The 17,793-nt window shown below is 41.6% G+C and overlaps 2 protein-coding genes across 14 annotated transcripts in view; one reads left to right on the top strand and one right to left on the bottom strand.

Annotated features, from left to right (window-relative positions):
- SFI1 (SFI1 centrin binding protein) overlaps positions 1 to 882 on the bottom strand; it is a 59,116-nt gene extending 58,234 nt beyond the window's left edge. Inside the window, exon 1 of the mRNA XM_043498040.1 lies at positions 751 to 882. The gene's annotated coding sequence lies outside the window, so the exon portion shown is untranslated. The remainder of the gene's footprint in view (positions 1 to 750) is intronic.
- Positions 883 to 1,021: 139 nt separating this feature from the next.
- Positions 1,022 to 17,793, top strand: part of EIF4ENIF1 (eukaryotic translation initiation factor 4E nuclear import factor 1) — a 38,564-nt gene continuing 21,792 nt past the window's right edge. For 9 of the 13 annotated variants that reach the window (XM_043498047.1, XM_043498044.1, XM_043498042.1 and 6 more), the window contains exons 1-6: positions 1,027 to 1,104; positions 2,457 to 2,577; positions 9,438 to 9,511; positions 10,998 to 11,125; positions 11,942 to 12,237; positions 15,945 to 16,146. In XM_043498047.1, coding sequence (XP_043353982.1) covers positions 2,485 to 2,577; positions 9,438 to 9,511; positions 10,998 to 11,125; positions 11,942 to 12,237; positions 15,945 to 16,146 — 793 coding nt within the window. In that variant the 5' untranslated portion in view covers positions 1,027 to 1,104; positions 2,457 to 2,484. Of the gene's footprint in view, positions 1,105 to 1,275; positions 1,426 to 2,456; positions 2,578 to 9,437; positions 9,512 to 10,997; positions 11,126 to 11,941; positions 12,238 to 15,944; positions 16,147 to 17,793 lie in introns of those variants that run through there. The other 4 variants (XM_043498050.1, XM_043498049.1, XM_043498052.1 and 1 more) reach the window with 2 other exon arrangements.

The raw sequence follows: 17,793 nt of genomic DNA, 5'->3' as shown, positions 1-17,793 counted from the left end.
ACTTGAGCTGGGACTGGACTGTCCCCTCCAATTTTCAGTCCCTCTTAAAAGCTACATTTCTGCTTCCTAAGAGAACGGTTGTCCTGTATAGAAAATCCCTGTTCCTCTTCCCTTACCTCTGTCTCTCTGTTCTTAGGCTGCAAGCTTTGCAGGGCAGGGGCCCATCCCTTCTCTTGCGTATGAAAATTACCTAGCACTACTCACACATCTGTATCAGCAAAAACAACAAGGAGTCCTTGTGGCACCTTAGAGACTAACAAATTTATTTGAGCATAAGCTTTTGTGGGCTAAAACCCACTTCATCGGATGCATGGAGTGGAAAATACAGTAGCAGGTATATATACATAGTACATGAAAAGATGGGCATTGCCTTACCAAGTGGGGGGTCAGTGCTAACGAGACAATTCAATTAACAGTAGAATATCAAGTGAGGAAAAATCACTTTTGTAGTGGTAATGAGGGTGACCTATTTCAAACAGTTGACAGGACGGTGTGAGTAACAGTTGGGGGAAATTAGTATAGAGAGCTTGTGTTCTTAGTAGGTTTCAGAGTAGCAGCCGTGTTAGTCTGTATTCGCAAAAAGAAAAGGAGTACTTGTGGCACCTTAGAGACTAACAAATTTATTAGAGCATAAGCTTTCGTGAGCTACAGCTCACTGTAGCTCGCGAAAGCTTATGCTCTAATAAATTTGTTAGTCTCTAAGGTGCCACGGGTACTCCTTTTCTTTTTGTGTTCTTAGTAAAAACTCACCCGTATAGGGAATCTGGAAATAAAACATCAGGAAATGATAAATGCGGCAGTCAAAAAAAAAAGTCTATCAGCTTCGGTGCACATGGCCCTTAACCCATACTCCCCCCCCCACCCCGCAGCATGGGCTGGCTGGTGATAGTGCCTGAGGGGTCCTCGCAATTCGTCAAACCATCCGTCTCCCATGGGTATGTCTACAAAAAAATCGGTACTAGGCCGTCATTCACTTTTGAAGTTCCATATAAGGAGTCGAGAAGGCGCCATACGGCGGGAAGCTGTGCTTTTCAGTCAGGCATTACAGCCGAGAGCCCCCAGGCCGGGCGAGCGGGCCGCGCCTGCGCGGTGGCTATTAAAGGGGCGAGCGGTGGGCGCTGGAAAGCCCCGGTTACGGTGGCTGAGGAGAGACACAGTGCGAGAGTCGGGCAAATCGGGAGAGGGCGCGCGAGCGAACTGGAGAAGGGAACGGAGAACAGTGGGGGAGTAGCGGCGGCGCGAGCCGGGGGCGGGCAAGCGGCCGGGCGGGGAGGGGGCCGTGTGTGGCGAGCGCGGCGCGGGGCGCTGCTGCTGGGGGGGGGGGGAGGGGAGAGACGCCGGTCACTAGGGCTAAGTCACGCCGCGGGCAGCGGCAAGGCCTTGCGTGGAGCTGAGCGCTCTGGAGGGGACCTCGTCCTCCGCACAGTGAGTATCCTCTTGGCCGGGGCTGGGGCCCCCTACCGCCAGGTGAGGCGTTACCTGCGCCGGTGCCTCGGCGTCCCCCCTCGCCGCCGGTTTGTTGGTGGCTGGGCCCAGTAAGACCGGGCGGCCCTGGGTCGTCTTTTTCCCTTCCCCGTCCCCATCCCGGACGAGGGCCTCCACACAAGTCGCAGACCTACCGCGGTGTGCGTCAGGTCGCCAATGGGGCAGGTGGGGGGGGGGGGGCTGCTCTGTCTCGTCTTGCCAGCCATGAGCCTGGGGGCCTCTCGCTGCCTTGTCAGCTGTCTAGGCTTGCCAGCAGTCCCTTATTACGAGGGGCAGCCCCTATTTTTTCCTCTCTATACAATAAGAGCACTGCAAAAAGCAGCAAGAAGCACCTCTAGTGAATATAAGTGGTGTTCGCAGCTATTGATTATGATGCTATCGGGAAGAGAGGTGGGGTAGGGGTGCTAAGAAAACTGGTCTGTATTTTTGAAATACAGTGTTAGCAACTATACAGAAACAGTGGCACTGCCTCTCTGTGTAGGGCTCTGTAAGCCATGGCTTGGAGGCCCAGGCCCCTCCATGGTATGCATGTGTGTCTGCTGTCCTGCGTGCCACAAAATGGGGGGCAAGTGGCTGTCATGGCCAGGTTGTATAGGCATTTAGGAATTCCCTGCCTGAGGGAGGGGGCTATCCAGTCTGTCTTTTTCATTTCACAAACTTCCCTTCTGTACTCTAGTTCTGTCCCTGTAATAATTTCTGTTAAGAGCTGGCTCTCTGAATTACAAAGGAGTCTAGGCTCCTATGATTAATTAAAATATTTGTTCTAGATCTGTTAAGGTATTTTACAGCCAGTTATAGTTTGGAGGCACAAAACAGCCAGCACATCGAACAGCAAAAATATCTTTTGTGGAATGTAATTTCTTATGTTAAATGTAAATTGATGACTGTTCCATGGGCAGTAAGGAAGGTGTACACCATAAAGCCTTCAGCTGTGTTGTCTGTTTTATTAACATAATTCTTTTTTTAATCAGGTCTATAGTCAAAGGCTTTCAAGTAGCCATGGATAAGAGAGGGGCTATAGCAGAAATTGAAAATGGTGACGCTTTCCTTGACTTGAACAGAATAACAGTAAAATCTCATCGTTACACAAAAGTAAGCTAACCTTTTTCTTTAAAAATTGTATTAATTCAGTGTTTAAGAAACACTTAAATGGATTAAAACTGATCAATTTCAGGAGGAAGAAAATCTGTCCTACTTTCCTCCTACTCCTTGTCCAGAGTAGGATTTGAAGGTGTGATATAGCTATATATTAGCTGGCATCTTTTTAAAGGTCTAGTGTAAACAAGGAATGCAGTCTTAAATGGACACCATCACCTCACTGTAGTATCTGTGCCTCACAACATGTGCTAAACTGATCAAGTTGAAACCTATGCTTGCCCTCCACCATGCTTTAAAATGTGTTGGCAAACATGATCGATAACATGTCTTAAATTCTAGTCTGGTCAAGGTCCAAATAGACATCATACCAAACATGGAGGAGAGTCCTTCTAGGAAGAAAGATAGTATAATCTCCTTGGAATGTTTAGATCTCATGTGGATCGCTGTATCAAACATGGCTTGTAAATACATAAACTATACTCGGATGCCTTGTGCAGTGAATGCAGTTTCAGAACGTATGAAGCGAGTTCAGTTGTGAAGCAGGGGAAAGCTGAGGCCCTACATAAGATGCTAATGGATATTTAATTTTGGAAGAAACTTTCAAGTATTGACATTGTCTATATATGGCTTAGCTTTATAGTTCTCACCATACTCTTATTGGTTCATGCACTTGCAAACTATCCAATTCTTATATATTGGAGAAACTGGTAGCCCACTTCTGCTAATGTTGGTATTCTGCATTGGCAGCATTGCTGAAACTGTTTGCCTCACTGTGGAAGACATGAGGAAACTTTTTTTTTTTTGTGGTGATTAGGATTTAACCACGTTGGGTGCTGTGCAAACAGATTAAAAAGATGGTTCCTGCCCTGGAGAGTTTACAATCTGAATATAAAACAAAGCCCAACAAGTGGCCTTAATAAATGAAAAGGATGCAGTTAGAAGAGAATGCAGTTACATAGGCTAGATAGTATATGATGTGAGTTGATTCCATTACTCTCTTGAAAGTATGTATCTATTTTAAGAAATAGACTTTTATTAATCTCTAAGGTTTTTGCAAGTTTGCTCATCTGTTAAGTGAAAGCCTAGCTTCTTTCAGCATGTCTTCTAACACTGACTCAAAACCTATTTCTATAGATTAAAAAAAAATAGGAACTAGCAAGATGTGTACAGAGATCCTTGCTTTTTATAAGACCTGGGCTCCTTTTACACTCTATCTGTATTGGTTTTAATTGTCTGCAGATCACTGTGCTCTGTTGGGTATAAAACGTTGTCAATCTTTCCCATGATGCAGTTAACTTCAAGTGAGGGACTGAAATGTTGGGATGAGGCAGGGTTATTGGTGGCTTTACATCAGTAATGACTTGTCAACTGCCAAAACAATTTTTTTGAGCAGGGGGGTGCATTTAAGATGCTTAATCTTGTGCACGTCTTCCCCCTCAATCTTTAGTTCTGCCAGTGTGCCCAGTCCCCTTTGGTATTACATTTCTCAGTAGTTTGAAAGGGTCTGTATGGGGGGGAGTGCAAAGTATAGCAGTTTTCCCTAAGACTGAGTACTGTATGTAGCTTCCTTCAGATTCTGGTAGATGCATATCATTTGTTTGGCCTGAGGTGGCTGATAGTCAATGAGGTACATCTTGCCCAAAAGCTAAATGTTTGCCTCTGCCTTGCTCCCAGTTGCCACTGGCATGGGAAACAAAGATCCAAGCTTGGTCCTGAATCCTGATGTGTGCGACCTAGACCGCTAATGCCCTGGAGTTTCACTCCTCTGCCTCAGGAGTGTGCTACCACTGCTTCTCCATTCCCAGAACCAACAATAGTAGTGATGCAATATTAATTTCTCTGGCATGTCTGTGCCCCTAGTTTTGATCAGGATGCAGTTGTTAAACTAATGGCAGGATACTTCTAGTATCACTCAACTGATGCTGCAGTTTTAGTGGCAATTGACATCTGTCCTTAACTTAACATCTCTTGTAATTTCCTCACTTTGAGGTTTTTTTTTTTAAATGGGTTATCTGTTCTCCTAAGTAAAAGGATTTTTTCTGGGGTTTAGCTAATTACCACAGCACCTTAAATCCATGTAAAAAGCATAATATGATTCAAGTTACCAGATTCCAGATTAGTCTGAACCACTGATGGTCCAGAATACCTAGTGGTGGTTTGTGGATAATGGCTATTTATTCTCGTTTCCAGCTGCTAGGAGCATTGTTTAATGTGATTTTAATATCTACCATGTAAACAGTCACTGCAGGGCTATTACATAATTACAAAGTGGGAGGGCAGTTGGTCCACACATAATGAAAGCTTGCAAACCCTTTGATATGATTTTTTTTTCAAAAGGTGACCAGTGTAAGTTTTAGCAATATTTAACACTTACAATTAGTGTTCCAAGTGCTGTGCAGATACTAATCCTCACCATCACTAATAGAAGTGGAAGTATTATTCCCACTTCATAAATAAAGGAACTGAGGCAGCAATGAAATTGCATCTCAAAGGCTGCATAGTCTGTCACAGAGAGCCTGGTCTAGAACATGCATTCTCCTGACTAACAACCCAAGGCTCATTATTCTAGCTTATGGTGTCTCCATACTCTGTCTAAACCAGTGAACTAAGTAGCTGCTTTTGAACTTTGCATTCATAGAGAACTTGGCCAACTTGTACTGTTCAGGCCTGGTCTACACTTAAAACTGAATTGTAGGTTTTTTGTTTTTGGTTTTTTTTTTGGTTTTTGTTTTTGTTTTGCACTCCTGAGCAACATAACTATGTTGACCTAAGTGTAAATGCAGCTAATTCTTCCATTGACCTAGCTACTATCACTTGGAAGTGGTATTCCTACACTGATGGAAAAACCTCTTGTGTAGATGCAGCCTGCACCAACAGTATAGGATTATGCCAGCATAGCTGTGGTGCTATATAGTTGTACATTGCTATGGAAGTTACCCAGTAGGCTAGACAGTCTTTGGTTGACATCTGCTCTTGATATCAAGTCCTATAGTTTTGGATGATCTTGCTGCACTCAAATCTTCCTTTTTTAGGTAAATAAGATGCTAGCTTTTCAGCCCTAGGTGTGTTTTGGTATTTCTAATTTGCTTAAACTTAATAGTGGCTGTCAGATGGCTCAATGCTTTTTTTTAAAATCCACTCATCACAAGCCTCAAGCTTATAAAAACATAAGAATGGCCATATTGGGTCAGACCAGTGGTCTGTATAGTATCCAGTCTTCCGCCAGTGGCCCATATTTCAAAGGGAATGAACCGAATAGGGCAATTATCAAGTGATCCATCCCCTGTCGTCCAAGCCCAGCTTCTGGCAGTCAGAGGTTTAGGGACACCAGGGTGTGCAGTTGCATCCCTGACCATCTTGGTTAATAACTATTTATGGACCTATGCTACATTATCTTGTCAAATTATTTTTTTGAACCTAGTTACACTTTTGGCCTTCACCACATCTCATGCAATAAATTCCCTGGGTTGACTGACTGGATTGTGTGAAGAAGCACTGAATCATTAAATGCTAGGGAGAAGTTTCCCTTTCAGGCTAGCTTGGTGCTGCATGTCCTGGCTACTGCTAGGATCCCTTTATTCTTCTGGCTCCTTCTTGCTCAGTATTATCAGTTTGTCTTCCTGATTCCTGAATGAAAACAACTTGGGAAGGAGTAAGGGTAATCGGAAACCAATGCTGGCAGTGCCACAGTGATGTAAATTGCTGTCCAAAGAAGTGATGCTGCTCCTTTGTGCTTTAAATGGAGCAAATCAGAAAGATGATGGCTGGTCTTCTAGTTTATCTTAAAGGCAACTTCAGAAAGTGTGCTGTAGTAGATGTTTTTTATTTGAATCCTAATAGTAAGGGGGGAAGACTTAAATGTGTGGCACATTTATTCTACCCAATGCTGAATTATGAATAACTATTGTACAATATCCACTTATAGTATAAACAATATATCTAGAGAGGACTTGGTGCTATTTGGAGCAGGGGTGGGCAAACTTTTTGGCCCCAAGTCCACATCGGGTACAGAAATTGTAGGGAAGGCTGGGGGAGGCTGTCTCCGCAAATGGCAAGGTGTGACCTGGTCATGCCCCCCCCCCCCCCACTCCTCACCCCTGACTGCCCCCTGGGACTCCTGCATGCTATCCAAACACCTCTGCTCTCTGCCCCCTGACCATCCCCCAGGATGCCTGTCTCCTATCCAATCTCCCCTGCTATCCACCCCCTGACTGCCCCACCCATGGCCCCCTGCCCCCATCCAACCCTCCCTGCTCTCCCAACTCCATGTCACCTGTGGTGTGGGTGGGTGGGGGGGCTCAGTCCTTTCCCTGTGGGTTTCCCCTGCTCGTTTGGCTGCTCTCCCTGGCAGTTGGGCAGGGCTCACTCCCTGTCTGGGCTTGGCTGCTGGGGACAGGGGCCAAGCATGCTGGGGGGGCCCTGGTTTGCTCTGCTTCTGTCCCTGGCAGCAGGGCCCAGGCCCCTTGACCACCCCCCTGCTCCTCACCTTCTTCCTCTCCTTCCCCCCCACACCCCTCAACTCCTCCTAACTGCGCTGCCCTAGAGCACCAGGTCTGGCCGTGCAATAGCTGTGCTGGCCAGAGCTGCAGCCACGCTGCCCAGGTACTGGGGGGACTGTGACTGTGAGGAAGGGAGGGGTCAGGGCTAGCCTCTGCCCCACTCACCATGCTGCCGGAGGGTTGGGCTGGCTCCTCTGTAAGCCTGTCCTGACCCCACTCCCTGGCAGGAGCTCAGGGCCCAGAGGGAAGGGTCCTGCAGGCTAGATGTGGCCCAAGGGCCATAGTTTGCCCCCCCTCTGGTTTAGAGGAATGACCAGGTTTAGAGTTAAGATCTTCCGAATATTACTCACTGCTCTGCCTCCATTTAATCATAACATTGGGATAAAGCTTGTCTGCTTCACAATAGAGACTAATTGTTTAGTAAATATTTTCACAGCACTTTGAACATAAAATTTGAACATAACTGTGAACCTAGCATTACAATTTCCTGCCTTTTTACAATCACTGAATACTAATATTTGCCCCAGCAGGTAAATGAGTAATATTTTGCAAAGCTTTTATAAAAACACTTACTTTCTAATGTAGTACTGGACTTGATGTAGTCACACGTTTCCAGGTTCTCCCATATTTTCTTAGTTGCAGCATGTTATGAAACAAGTTGTAACTCCACATGAAGGAAAGGCATCTCATGTCAACTGTAACCTTTTTTTTTCTGGTTGAGTAAAACCATACCTCTAAGTTTAGATAGTAATCTACCCCTGTGTGACTGGAATAGTTGTGAAATGTGTGAAAACCACTAAAGTTAAACATTGCAGTAATTAAACATTTGAAGAGTAATAGGCTAAAAACTTAACTTTTATTTTTAGCTAGTATACAGCAGCATGACTTGAAATTTTATGTGGAAGTAACGAATACACTGGGGAATTGCCCAGTAACTGAATGAGTAAAAATTATTTGTAAATTGACTGGCAATGCACTCAGTCTGTCCTTTAGGATTTTTTAAAATTAGTTTTCTTTCAGACATTCAATGCTAAAAACCTGAAGGCAAGAATTCTTCATTCACTATTCTCAAATGTGGTTTAGAACAGCTTTGGGATTCCAGAACATGTGGTATTTTAATTCATTGTGACACTCTCTCCCTCCTTTTCAGAAGAAACTATCTACTTGCCAATTAGCTGTCAAAAGTTTAACTAGTAAAAAGAGCTCCTCTTGACTTCTCAGGCCATGTTGATCTGTAGCTTCTGTCAGAATAGCCCCATAGTGTTAGATGCAGCTTATGCAGCGTGTATCCTGTATCGGTTCAGGATATTTGTCCAATTTTTTTAAAATCCTTTCAATGTGCTTTAGCAGAGGGATACAAATCCTTGAATAATTCAAGGCCAGTTATATCTCCCAAATACATTTCTGGTACACTTAAAATTAAGTCTTTTAGAGTTTCCTGCAAGTAATGAAGTTTCACTACCACTGCTTCTGTCTTCAACTTTGAATCTGTATGTTCCAAACGCTAATTTTTTTGCATTACCATGGGATGTGAATTATTTGCTCCTAGCATCAACAGCACATAATTGGTTTTAAAATAGCTCTGAATCCTCTGCTTCAACTCTTCATATTAAACTCGGTTCTCTGAACAATTTGTTCAGTCAGCATCATAATGGTCAGAAAGGCATGGTCCCTCAAAGCAATTTGAAAGAGTTCCCATTGGATTGGCTTGTGGCAACATTGTACCACCTAATGCTTAAGTTTCTGATGATCACTTTCAACAATTTCATTTCACTCAAGCCTGCCCCAGCATCTAGACAAAGCAGCTTGTTGTTGCTCTTGATCAAACTGAATCTGTCACCAAACCTAATGTTATCCTTCATTTGGGAATGCCATCTGCCTGATATCTGTCTAATGCTGCTTTTCTGGAATATTAAGCTATCACTTCTGTCAGGCAGAGAACCCTTAAATTCCAGTGAAACTTCAATGCAGATCTGCATTGATTATGTATATAGACAGGTTTCAGAGTAGCAAGCAGCTTATTAGTCTGTATTTGCAAAAAGAAAAGGAGTACTTGTGGCACCTTAGAGACTAACAAATTTATTTGAGCATAAGCTTTTGAGCTGCAGCTCACTTCATCTAGATATAGTTTGTGTTGGAAGGATGACAGCACTGTTTCAGCTGAAATAAGAAAATGGACCTGTTGGTAGAATCTTTCAAGTATTGGTAGTTGAATTGTACTTTGAACAAAAAACTGATTATTTAACTATCATAGATAAAGTTAACTAAACCTGGATGCTTTGGAACAAGTTTTGCTTTCTATTTATATCCTACCCAAGTGAGAGTCAGAACTAACTTGCATCTTTTCTTATCCAGGAAGAACTCTTGGATATTAAAGAGCGTCCCCACTCTAAACAGAGGCCTTCATGTCTTTCTGAAAAATATGACAGGTATGTTCAGGTCTTAAAATAAACTTGACTATTTTTAACAGGATAATCTCTTTAAAAATTCCACAAGAAAAATCCTTAAAGTACTTCTGAAGCTATGTTTATCTTAAGTCCCCTACCAAGGCTTGTTTTAAGCTAATCCCTTTCAGAAAATGGATGTAGGGTGGGGTAGTCTGAGCAAAGTATCTTTAGCTCTATAGCTGGTATCTATGCTACTCCTGTGTATGTTTACATGGTGTATAAATTGTAGCATGAGAGAAATGCCCAAGAGGATAACTGCACATAGTATAGATTTTTTTTTTTTTACAAGCTTGCACAAACTAGACTTTAGGCAGGGAAACGCTTTATTTCCACTTAATATTGCCTTTCTCCCTGGTCCCTCCGTATCTGCAAAAGGACTTCTCTAAGAATTGAGAACTGTCTGGAGGCAAACTTGATGGCTGTCCTAATACATCTAGGTTGAAACCTGGAACATAACAATACATGCCACAAGGTTTTTGTCAAACTGCTTCTGTGCCATATTGTGGTACTTCTGAGAGTCAGATAAGCATCTAGGTAGAACGAGATGCATATTTAAATCCAGGTGGTGTTGAGTTTTGATGCACCTGTCACTACAATCCTTGGTGACCATTATTTAAAATTGCCTTTCCTCAGCTGCAGACTGCTTTGGATAAGTTCCTTGTATTGACCTATTGTTAGATGCTCAAAAAGGCTTGCTTAGTATTTTCACTCATTGCAACATCTAAGATGTAAAACTCAATTATATTAAACTTGGAAAGAACAAAGCAAACTGAAGCTGTGAACTCCTAACTGAATAGATAAATTTGAAGAGAAGGTGGTGGTGCATCAAAAGGGAGAATTACTGAGCTTTGAAATTGTTTGCAGTATGAACCAACAACACTTTTTACCAACTTCTTGGCAACATAGCATGATTTGTTATGGCAACTTTGATTTCTCATTTCATTCACTTTAAGATTGAAGGCACATGAATTTCTGGCTTGAGCAAATCATTCATGGTACAAGAGGGATCTGTATAGTGGTCAGATTAGTGTCTTAACCTGCCTCATAGGCAAATGACAAAATTTTAATTGGTGTGAAAGGAAGCCCTGTTAACACAACTAGATTGGAAGAGAACAAATCTTATTCTTGGAAGATAAATTGGGGATGGAACTGTCAAGTGTGAACTTGATGATTCACGCAACTTTGCATATTTAGCATATCTTGTGCTATCTTTAGACTGATATTTGACAAACTCTTCCACATTTTGCTACCTTCATAAGGATGTATAGAATACCATGTAAATGGACCAGTTTGAGGTAGGAAACTGGATGCAGCCTTGAATGAAAAGTCAGAAGCACAGATCACTAGTAGGAGTGCAACCCTTCTAGCTTAAGTATTACTATAATGGATTAGTGGCTTAACGTACATCTTGTCTTTGTTAAAGTGAGCACTTTTTTTTAAAAAGGGTTTTGTAATTTTATTTTCCTAGTGATGGAGTTTGGGACCCTGAGAAATGGCATGCATCTCTGTACCCAAGTTCAGGGCGAACCTCACCAGTGGAAGGGTTCAAAAAAGACTTGGATTCAGACCGGACTTCTCTCATGCGCAGGATAGTTGGTTTGTGCACCATTTTTACAATATGGGGTGCTCAATAAGAACCTAGGATAGTGGCAAAATTTTTCCGTCATGGTTTACAGTTGTGGTATAAAACTGAGTAAGGGAAGTGTTAATATAATCTGAAGGAAAGAGGTCTAAAACTACAACTTTAGCAAAATCTCAGTTGCTTTAGCAACAGTGGGAGTGCTAGTGTAGACTGGCCACTAGTAGTATTATCACTGTGTAATTACCTGTTCTGTTCCTCTTCTCCCCCCTCTCCTTCCCCCAGAAATAAAGCACCAGCTGCTGGCCTATCCTAGTGCTCTTAATAGTGGAAATACACTATTGGATTTCCCTGTAACTGAAGTTAAGACTTCAAACTTGTTTCATGGGGGAACACACTTGGCTAGGGCATTAAAGGCAATAATTCCTCAATGTCTGTCTAAATGAATAAAATCCCTCCATATTCTATTTTTGTGTCAGTTTTTTTGGATATTGTTCCATCAATGAGACAAATTATAATGCTTCACTTCTCAGCATGCTTTTTGTGGCAGTACTTTGAGGTTGGAAGATTGAAGCAAGGAACTACTTGGAAATGATATATGGCTTTCTAGACATGAATTAGATATAAACCATTTTAACTTGAACACTTTGTTTCCCCTAAGTATGGGAAAGCAACATCCATTTTCAAGTACTTGTAGCTAAAACTTGAGTATATTCCGGTGTTTTACAAATGGGCTCTGTAATTCCACTGGCTACTTGTCAAACTTTCATGTTTAATCTGTTATCAAAATAACACAGATAGCTTCTCTAGAATACTACTCTTCCAATCTGCAGATCCTAGGGAGAGGGTGAAAGAAGATGATTTGGATGTAGTCCTAAGTCCCCAAAGGCGGAGCTTTGGAGGAGGCTGCCATGTGACTGCAGCTGTCGGCTCACGTCGAGCAGGGAGTCCTTTGGAGAAGGAGAATGATGGTGTTCGTGTTGTTGGTGGACGTAGGATTGGAAGTGGAAGAATCATCTCTGCCCGCAACTTTGATAAAGACCACCGGGGTGGTGAAAAGGACATACGTGATTCTAGAGACACAAGGGACAGAGATCGTGAAAGGGACTACAAAGACAAGCGTTTCAGGGTTTGTTCTCATGACTGTTTTTCATAATAAATTTAATGATGGGGTGGGGGTGGTCTCAATCCCTGGTCTTTCAAATGAGATTATCAACTGTGATGGCTTCTGGTGTTGGATTATCTATCTACTAGATGATCTTGAGATTTTAAGATTCCTTTTTACAGCTGTCAGATGGTGGTTACTTTTTTTATGGCAGTAACCTGAGTGAGTGAAACAGATGACTAAGGAATTTTTGGTGGTTCTGGTATCCCAAAAGTTTGACAGTTTCATAGATTCATAGATACTAAGGTCAGAAGGGACCATTCTGATCATCTAGTCCGACCTCCTGCACAGCACAGGCCACAGAATCTCACCCACCCACTCCTATGAAAAACCTCACCCATGTCTGAGCTATTGAAGTCCTTAAATCATGGTTTAAAGACTTCAAGGAGCAGAGAAGCCTTCCTCAAGTCAACCATGCCCCATGCTACAGAGGAAGGCGAAAAACCTCCAGGGCCTCTCCAATCTGCCCTGGAGGAAAATTCCTTCCCGACCCCAAATATGGCTATCAGCTAAACCCTGAGCATATGGGCAAGATTCACCAGCCAGATACCCAGGAAAGAATTTTCTATAGTAACTCAATCCCATCCATCTAATATCCCATCTCGGGGGATTTGGCCTATTTACCCTGAATATTTAAAGATCAATTACTTACCAAAATCCCATCATACCATCTCCTCCATAAACTTATCGAGTAGAATCTTAAAGCCAGATAGATCTTTTGCCCCCACTGCTTCCCTTGGAAGGCTATTCCAAAACTTCACTCCTCTGATGGTTAAAAACCTTCGTCTGATTTCAAGTCTAAACTTCCCGGTGGCCAGTTTATACCCATTTGTTCTTGTGTCCACATTGGTGCTGAGCTGAAATAATTCCTCTCCCTCTCCTGTATTTATCCCTCTGATATATTTATAGAGAGCAATCATATCTCCCCTCAACCTTCTTTTAGTTAGGCTAAACAAAGCCAAGCTCCTTAAGTCTCCTTTCATAAGACCAGTTTTCCATTCCTCGGATCATCCTAGTAGCCCTTCTCTGTACCTGCTCCAGTTTGAATTCATCCTTTTTAAACATGGGAGACCAGAACTGCACACAGTATTCTAGGTGAGGTCTCACCAGTGCCTTGTATAACGGTACTAAAACCTCCTTATCCCTATTGGAAATGCCTCTCCTGATGCATCCCAAAACCGCATTAGCTTTTTTCACAGCCATATCACATTGGCAGCTCATAGTCATCCTATGATCAACCAATACTCCAAGGTCCTTCTCCTCTTCCGTTACTTCTAATTGATGCGTCCCCAACTTATAGCTAAAATTCTTGTTGTTAATCCCTAAATGCATAACCTTACACTTCTCGCTATTAAATTTCATCCTATTACTATTACTCCAGTTTACAAGGTAATCCAGATCCTCCTGTATAATATCCCAATCCTTCTCCGAATTGGCAATACCTCCCAGCTTTGTATCATCTGCAAACTTTATTAGCACACTCCCACTTTTTGTGCCAAGGTCAGTAATAATAAGATTGGTCCCAAAGTTCTTGTTCCATCAGAGTAAACCCTACCTAGTATATAGTGTTATCAGAAAGCTGAGTTAATGTGGCTTGAACAGAATTTTTTGTTGTCTGTAGAAGGTGACATGCTCTCTTGCTAGAGTTTTCTTTAAGAAACCCATTTCATAACTTAATTGGAAGCTAAATTTCTTACCCACCATTTGGAAGTGACTTGTGCCCTGAAATATGAGCATGTATATATCTTCCAAAACTTGGTTTTAATCCTTAGAGCAACTGTGGATATTAATATAGGTGTCGAGTCCTGTTAAGATACCTCCATGGTATCTTAGCCTGTGGAACTCATGGTCATACAAGGAGCCACATATTAACTTCTGAAGAGCTGCATGCAGCTCAAAGCCACAGGCTGGCCATCCCTGGCCTAACTGTTCATTGTGTGAAAAAGCATTTTCTTTTAGCTGTTAAATTTGCTGCCTTTCAGCTTCACTAAATGTCCTTGTGCATTTGATTAAATGTATTCTCAAGTATGATAAAATATAACTATATGGAATTGTAAAGTATCAGAGGAATCCAGATTAGGTCTAGTGCTCTCATTGATTTTGAGAGAATGTGTTTAATGATTCTGCAATACTAAATTGGGTGATGTTGCAAATACAGCTGACACAAGTAATACAGAGTCATGAAAAATGGGCAGAAAATATTCTCCTTGGAGGTGGGGGAATACAAACTAACATATCTGGGGAACAAGTTTGCATTGTAATGTGATAACAAAAAAATGGTGGATTTTAAACTTTTTTAAATAAACCTAGTTAATTTGAAAAAGGCAACTTAACGTTTAAACTTACCAATCATTTAGTTTAAATAAAAAAGCATGGTTGCTGCCAAGCTTTAAAGAAAGTAGAAATGCTCGACTGGTGGAACTTGCTAGGTAAGCATCTGGAACCAGAGTTTGTTTGAAGTGTTAAATCAGCTTATGAAGATTCAGAGAACACTGAGTTTATTCAGGTAGTTCAGTTGGATGACTAGTTGGCTCCAAGTTATGGCAAGTAGAAAAAGCAGGAGAGCTTGGTTTTTTCCTCTTCCAATCTATGAATAAAAACTGGGTGTCAAAGGATGCAATTTGCTAGTTAGAAAATATTGAAGGAGATTCTTTTTGGTTACTAAAGATCATATTTCCATTGTTTAATCAGTTTTTTAAATGCAAAACATGTTTTGATAAACTTTTGTTGTGTATCAGCACACTTGAGCTTTGCTTTATAAATTCAATTAAGCATAAAACCAGCATTTTAATTTCCATCCAAATACAGCTTAATACAAATCACCAGTAAAATTCTTTCTAATAAACAAGAAATGATGTACCCTTTCCTAAAACAATAAATGTGTTTAGATACCAAATTTAGTGCAGAAGCTATATATAGTTGCAAATCAGCATGTTAATGGTTACTAACCAATGAGAATCAACCTCTTTCATAAAGAAACTAATCATGTTTTTCTGTTTGTACTTTAAAATTGATTTAAATCCAGGTTTCCTGCTTGCTGATTTAAACAGTTGACTTAAATCACTCTGATTCAAATCTAGCAAAAAAGACACACAATTTTAGGGAGTTGAAGTATGTTAGTGCAAAGTGAATAGTTTGGCCCTAGTAGTGTGACTATAGTTCATTTAAGTAGCTCATTACCAGAAGTATGTTGACAAAAGAGCAACAAATAATTAGGGGATGGAGAATAAGAACTAAATGTCTAACTCGTCAAAACATACTAGGGGAATGTTACTTTATACTCCTTGAACATCTGTATAAATACCATGGGATACAGGTCAGGGAAGAGAGTTGTAAGTAGTTAACAACCTAAGTAGGATATGAGAATTAAGAGTAGGTAATAGGACTTAAATTCAATTGTATACAGTTTACAAACTAGAGCTTGCTTTTAAGTAACAGAAGCTCACTGATCTACTTAATTGGATAGAATGCTAAAAAGCATACTGATCCAATTGGCAGGGAGATGCATTAAAAGATCTCATAGGTTCATTCTATCTACAATCTCTTGTCTGCAAACATTTAAAATAGAACTATTGCTCCTAAACCAATAGGAAGAAAACAAACTCTTGAGAAACATACTAATTTTTTTTTTTCCTGATTTTCCTTCTCCATGCTATAACTACAAACTTCAGAGGGAATTTGGGGATAGTAAACGTGTCTTTGGGGAACGTAGAAGAAATGATTCCTACACTGAGGAAGAGCCAGAGTGGTTCTCTGCTGGACCTACAAGTCAGTCTGAAACCATTGAGCTCACTGGCTTTGATGATAAAATATTGGAGGAAGATCATAAAGGACGAAAACGAACAAGACGACGCACAACCTCTCTGAAGGAAGGTATGTAACAGCCAAATTGGAATGGCAAGAAGAGTTCTCTTGGACTTCAAGCTGGAAGGCAAACTTTGTCTGGTAATACTTAAAAATAGTCATGACAAATTGTAGCCTTGCCTATTAAGTTATGGACAGGTTCTGGGCAATAAACCAAAATTCACAGAAGCCATGACCTGTCCCTGACAAAATGAGGGAAGAGGGTCCAGCAGCTGGGGATGGGGGACCATGGAGGGGGTCTCTGGAACCATGACCTCCATGATATCATTGTAGCCTGGCTAATGGGTATATAGATGGGAAAACTAGATCAAATGTAGCAGTCTTGGATTTTTAACTTAGCAGCATTGAGGGCTGCAATTGTATTCATGCTTTCCCAAAAACCTCAGTCCTCCATTGAGTAATGATAAACTATATGGGTTGGCTTCTGATCATTCTGAAAAACTGAACTTAAGGCCAGTTTTAACTATCTTTTTGCTGTAAAAATAACATTTACCTTCTGGCAAATCTGGGAGTGTTGGAATGTGGTGGTGGTCATGAGGTAAATCATGTACAACCTCTCCAGGGGGAGAAGATTGTAAGATTCTTACAGTAATACCTTTGCCTGGTGATCCTTTAGGATAGTATGCATGCTACCACCTGGACTACATCTGGCTTTGCTCTCTAGTAATTAGATATTGCTTTGGTTGAAGAAGCAACCTTGGAAGCTTCACACCAATCTGAGAAGGCTGCCATGGTTGTGGGGTTGGAACAGCAGTATTCATTCTCCTTTCCTAGCAGGAGCACTGGGCATGCTGCTTTAATAAAGTGTACTTCATAGCAAAATGCCACACCCACAGTGGTGGCCTTGTAGAGACCTGAGGACTTCCTAAACCTTCCTGAAGTGAAGAATAATAAACTCCCTATGACCCTGTACTAACTTCTCTAGCAAACTACATAGCCATAATTAACACGGAGAACTAAACTGAAGACATGACTGAAGGGTAGGAGGAAATCAGTCTTCTAACCTTCGATAGAGTAAGATTATTGCAGCTCTGTAAGGGACACAGTAAACTTTAAAGATCCATAAGATTTTTTCTAATGACTATAAACTCTGATACTTATGCATATGACAGCACTACGCATATGACATATGACAGCACTACTGCTTCTTCAGAGCAGATAAGTCTCAGATATTGTACAATAGTCTATAAACCAATACCTTTTTTTGTTTGGTGGACTGTCAGAAAATACTTGAGAGGTTCTTGGTGGTTATCCCAATGATGGGACCATAAGTCCCTAAATAGAATATTTATAATCATGGCAGATGCCAGTCCATATGATGCTTGCCCTTACAGGAATGGTCTTCCCTGGGGGGAGAAAAGCAGCAGGAGCCTATCTTCCCCCACCTCAGACAAGGAGTGGCAATTGCCAGCATAGCGTAGCGGGCTAAGGAGGCCAGACAACTTGTGGACACTTTCAGTAACAAACATATGGCTGTTTGTTGGCTTTGTCTTTTTTTTTTTTTTGTGGCGTTGGCAGGGTGAAGCAGTAGTTACGGGAGCAGCAATGATGCAGCAGGCTCATTGGAACACCTGAGAAAAGAGACAGCTTGTGGCAATTTAGTAAAGCTGTTTAAAAACAGGATTTGTACCTCATTTATATAGTGATTGAAGTAGG

Source organism: Dermochelys coriacea, chromosome 15, assembly GCF_009764565.3.
Source record: "Dermochelys coriacea isolate rDerCor1 chromosome 15, rDerCor1.pri.v4, whole genome shotgun sequence".
NCBI classification, from domain to species: domain Eukaryota; kingdom Metazoa; phylum Chordata; order Testudines; family Dermochelyidae; genus Dermochelys; species Dermochelys coriacea.
Note: the sequence above shows the minus strand (reverse complement) of the source record. Positions and strands in the feature narration are given on the sequence as shown.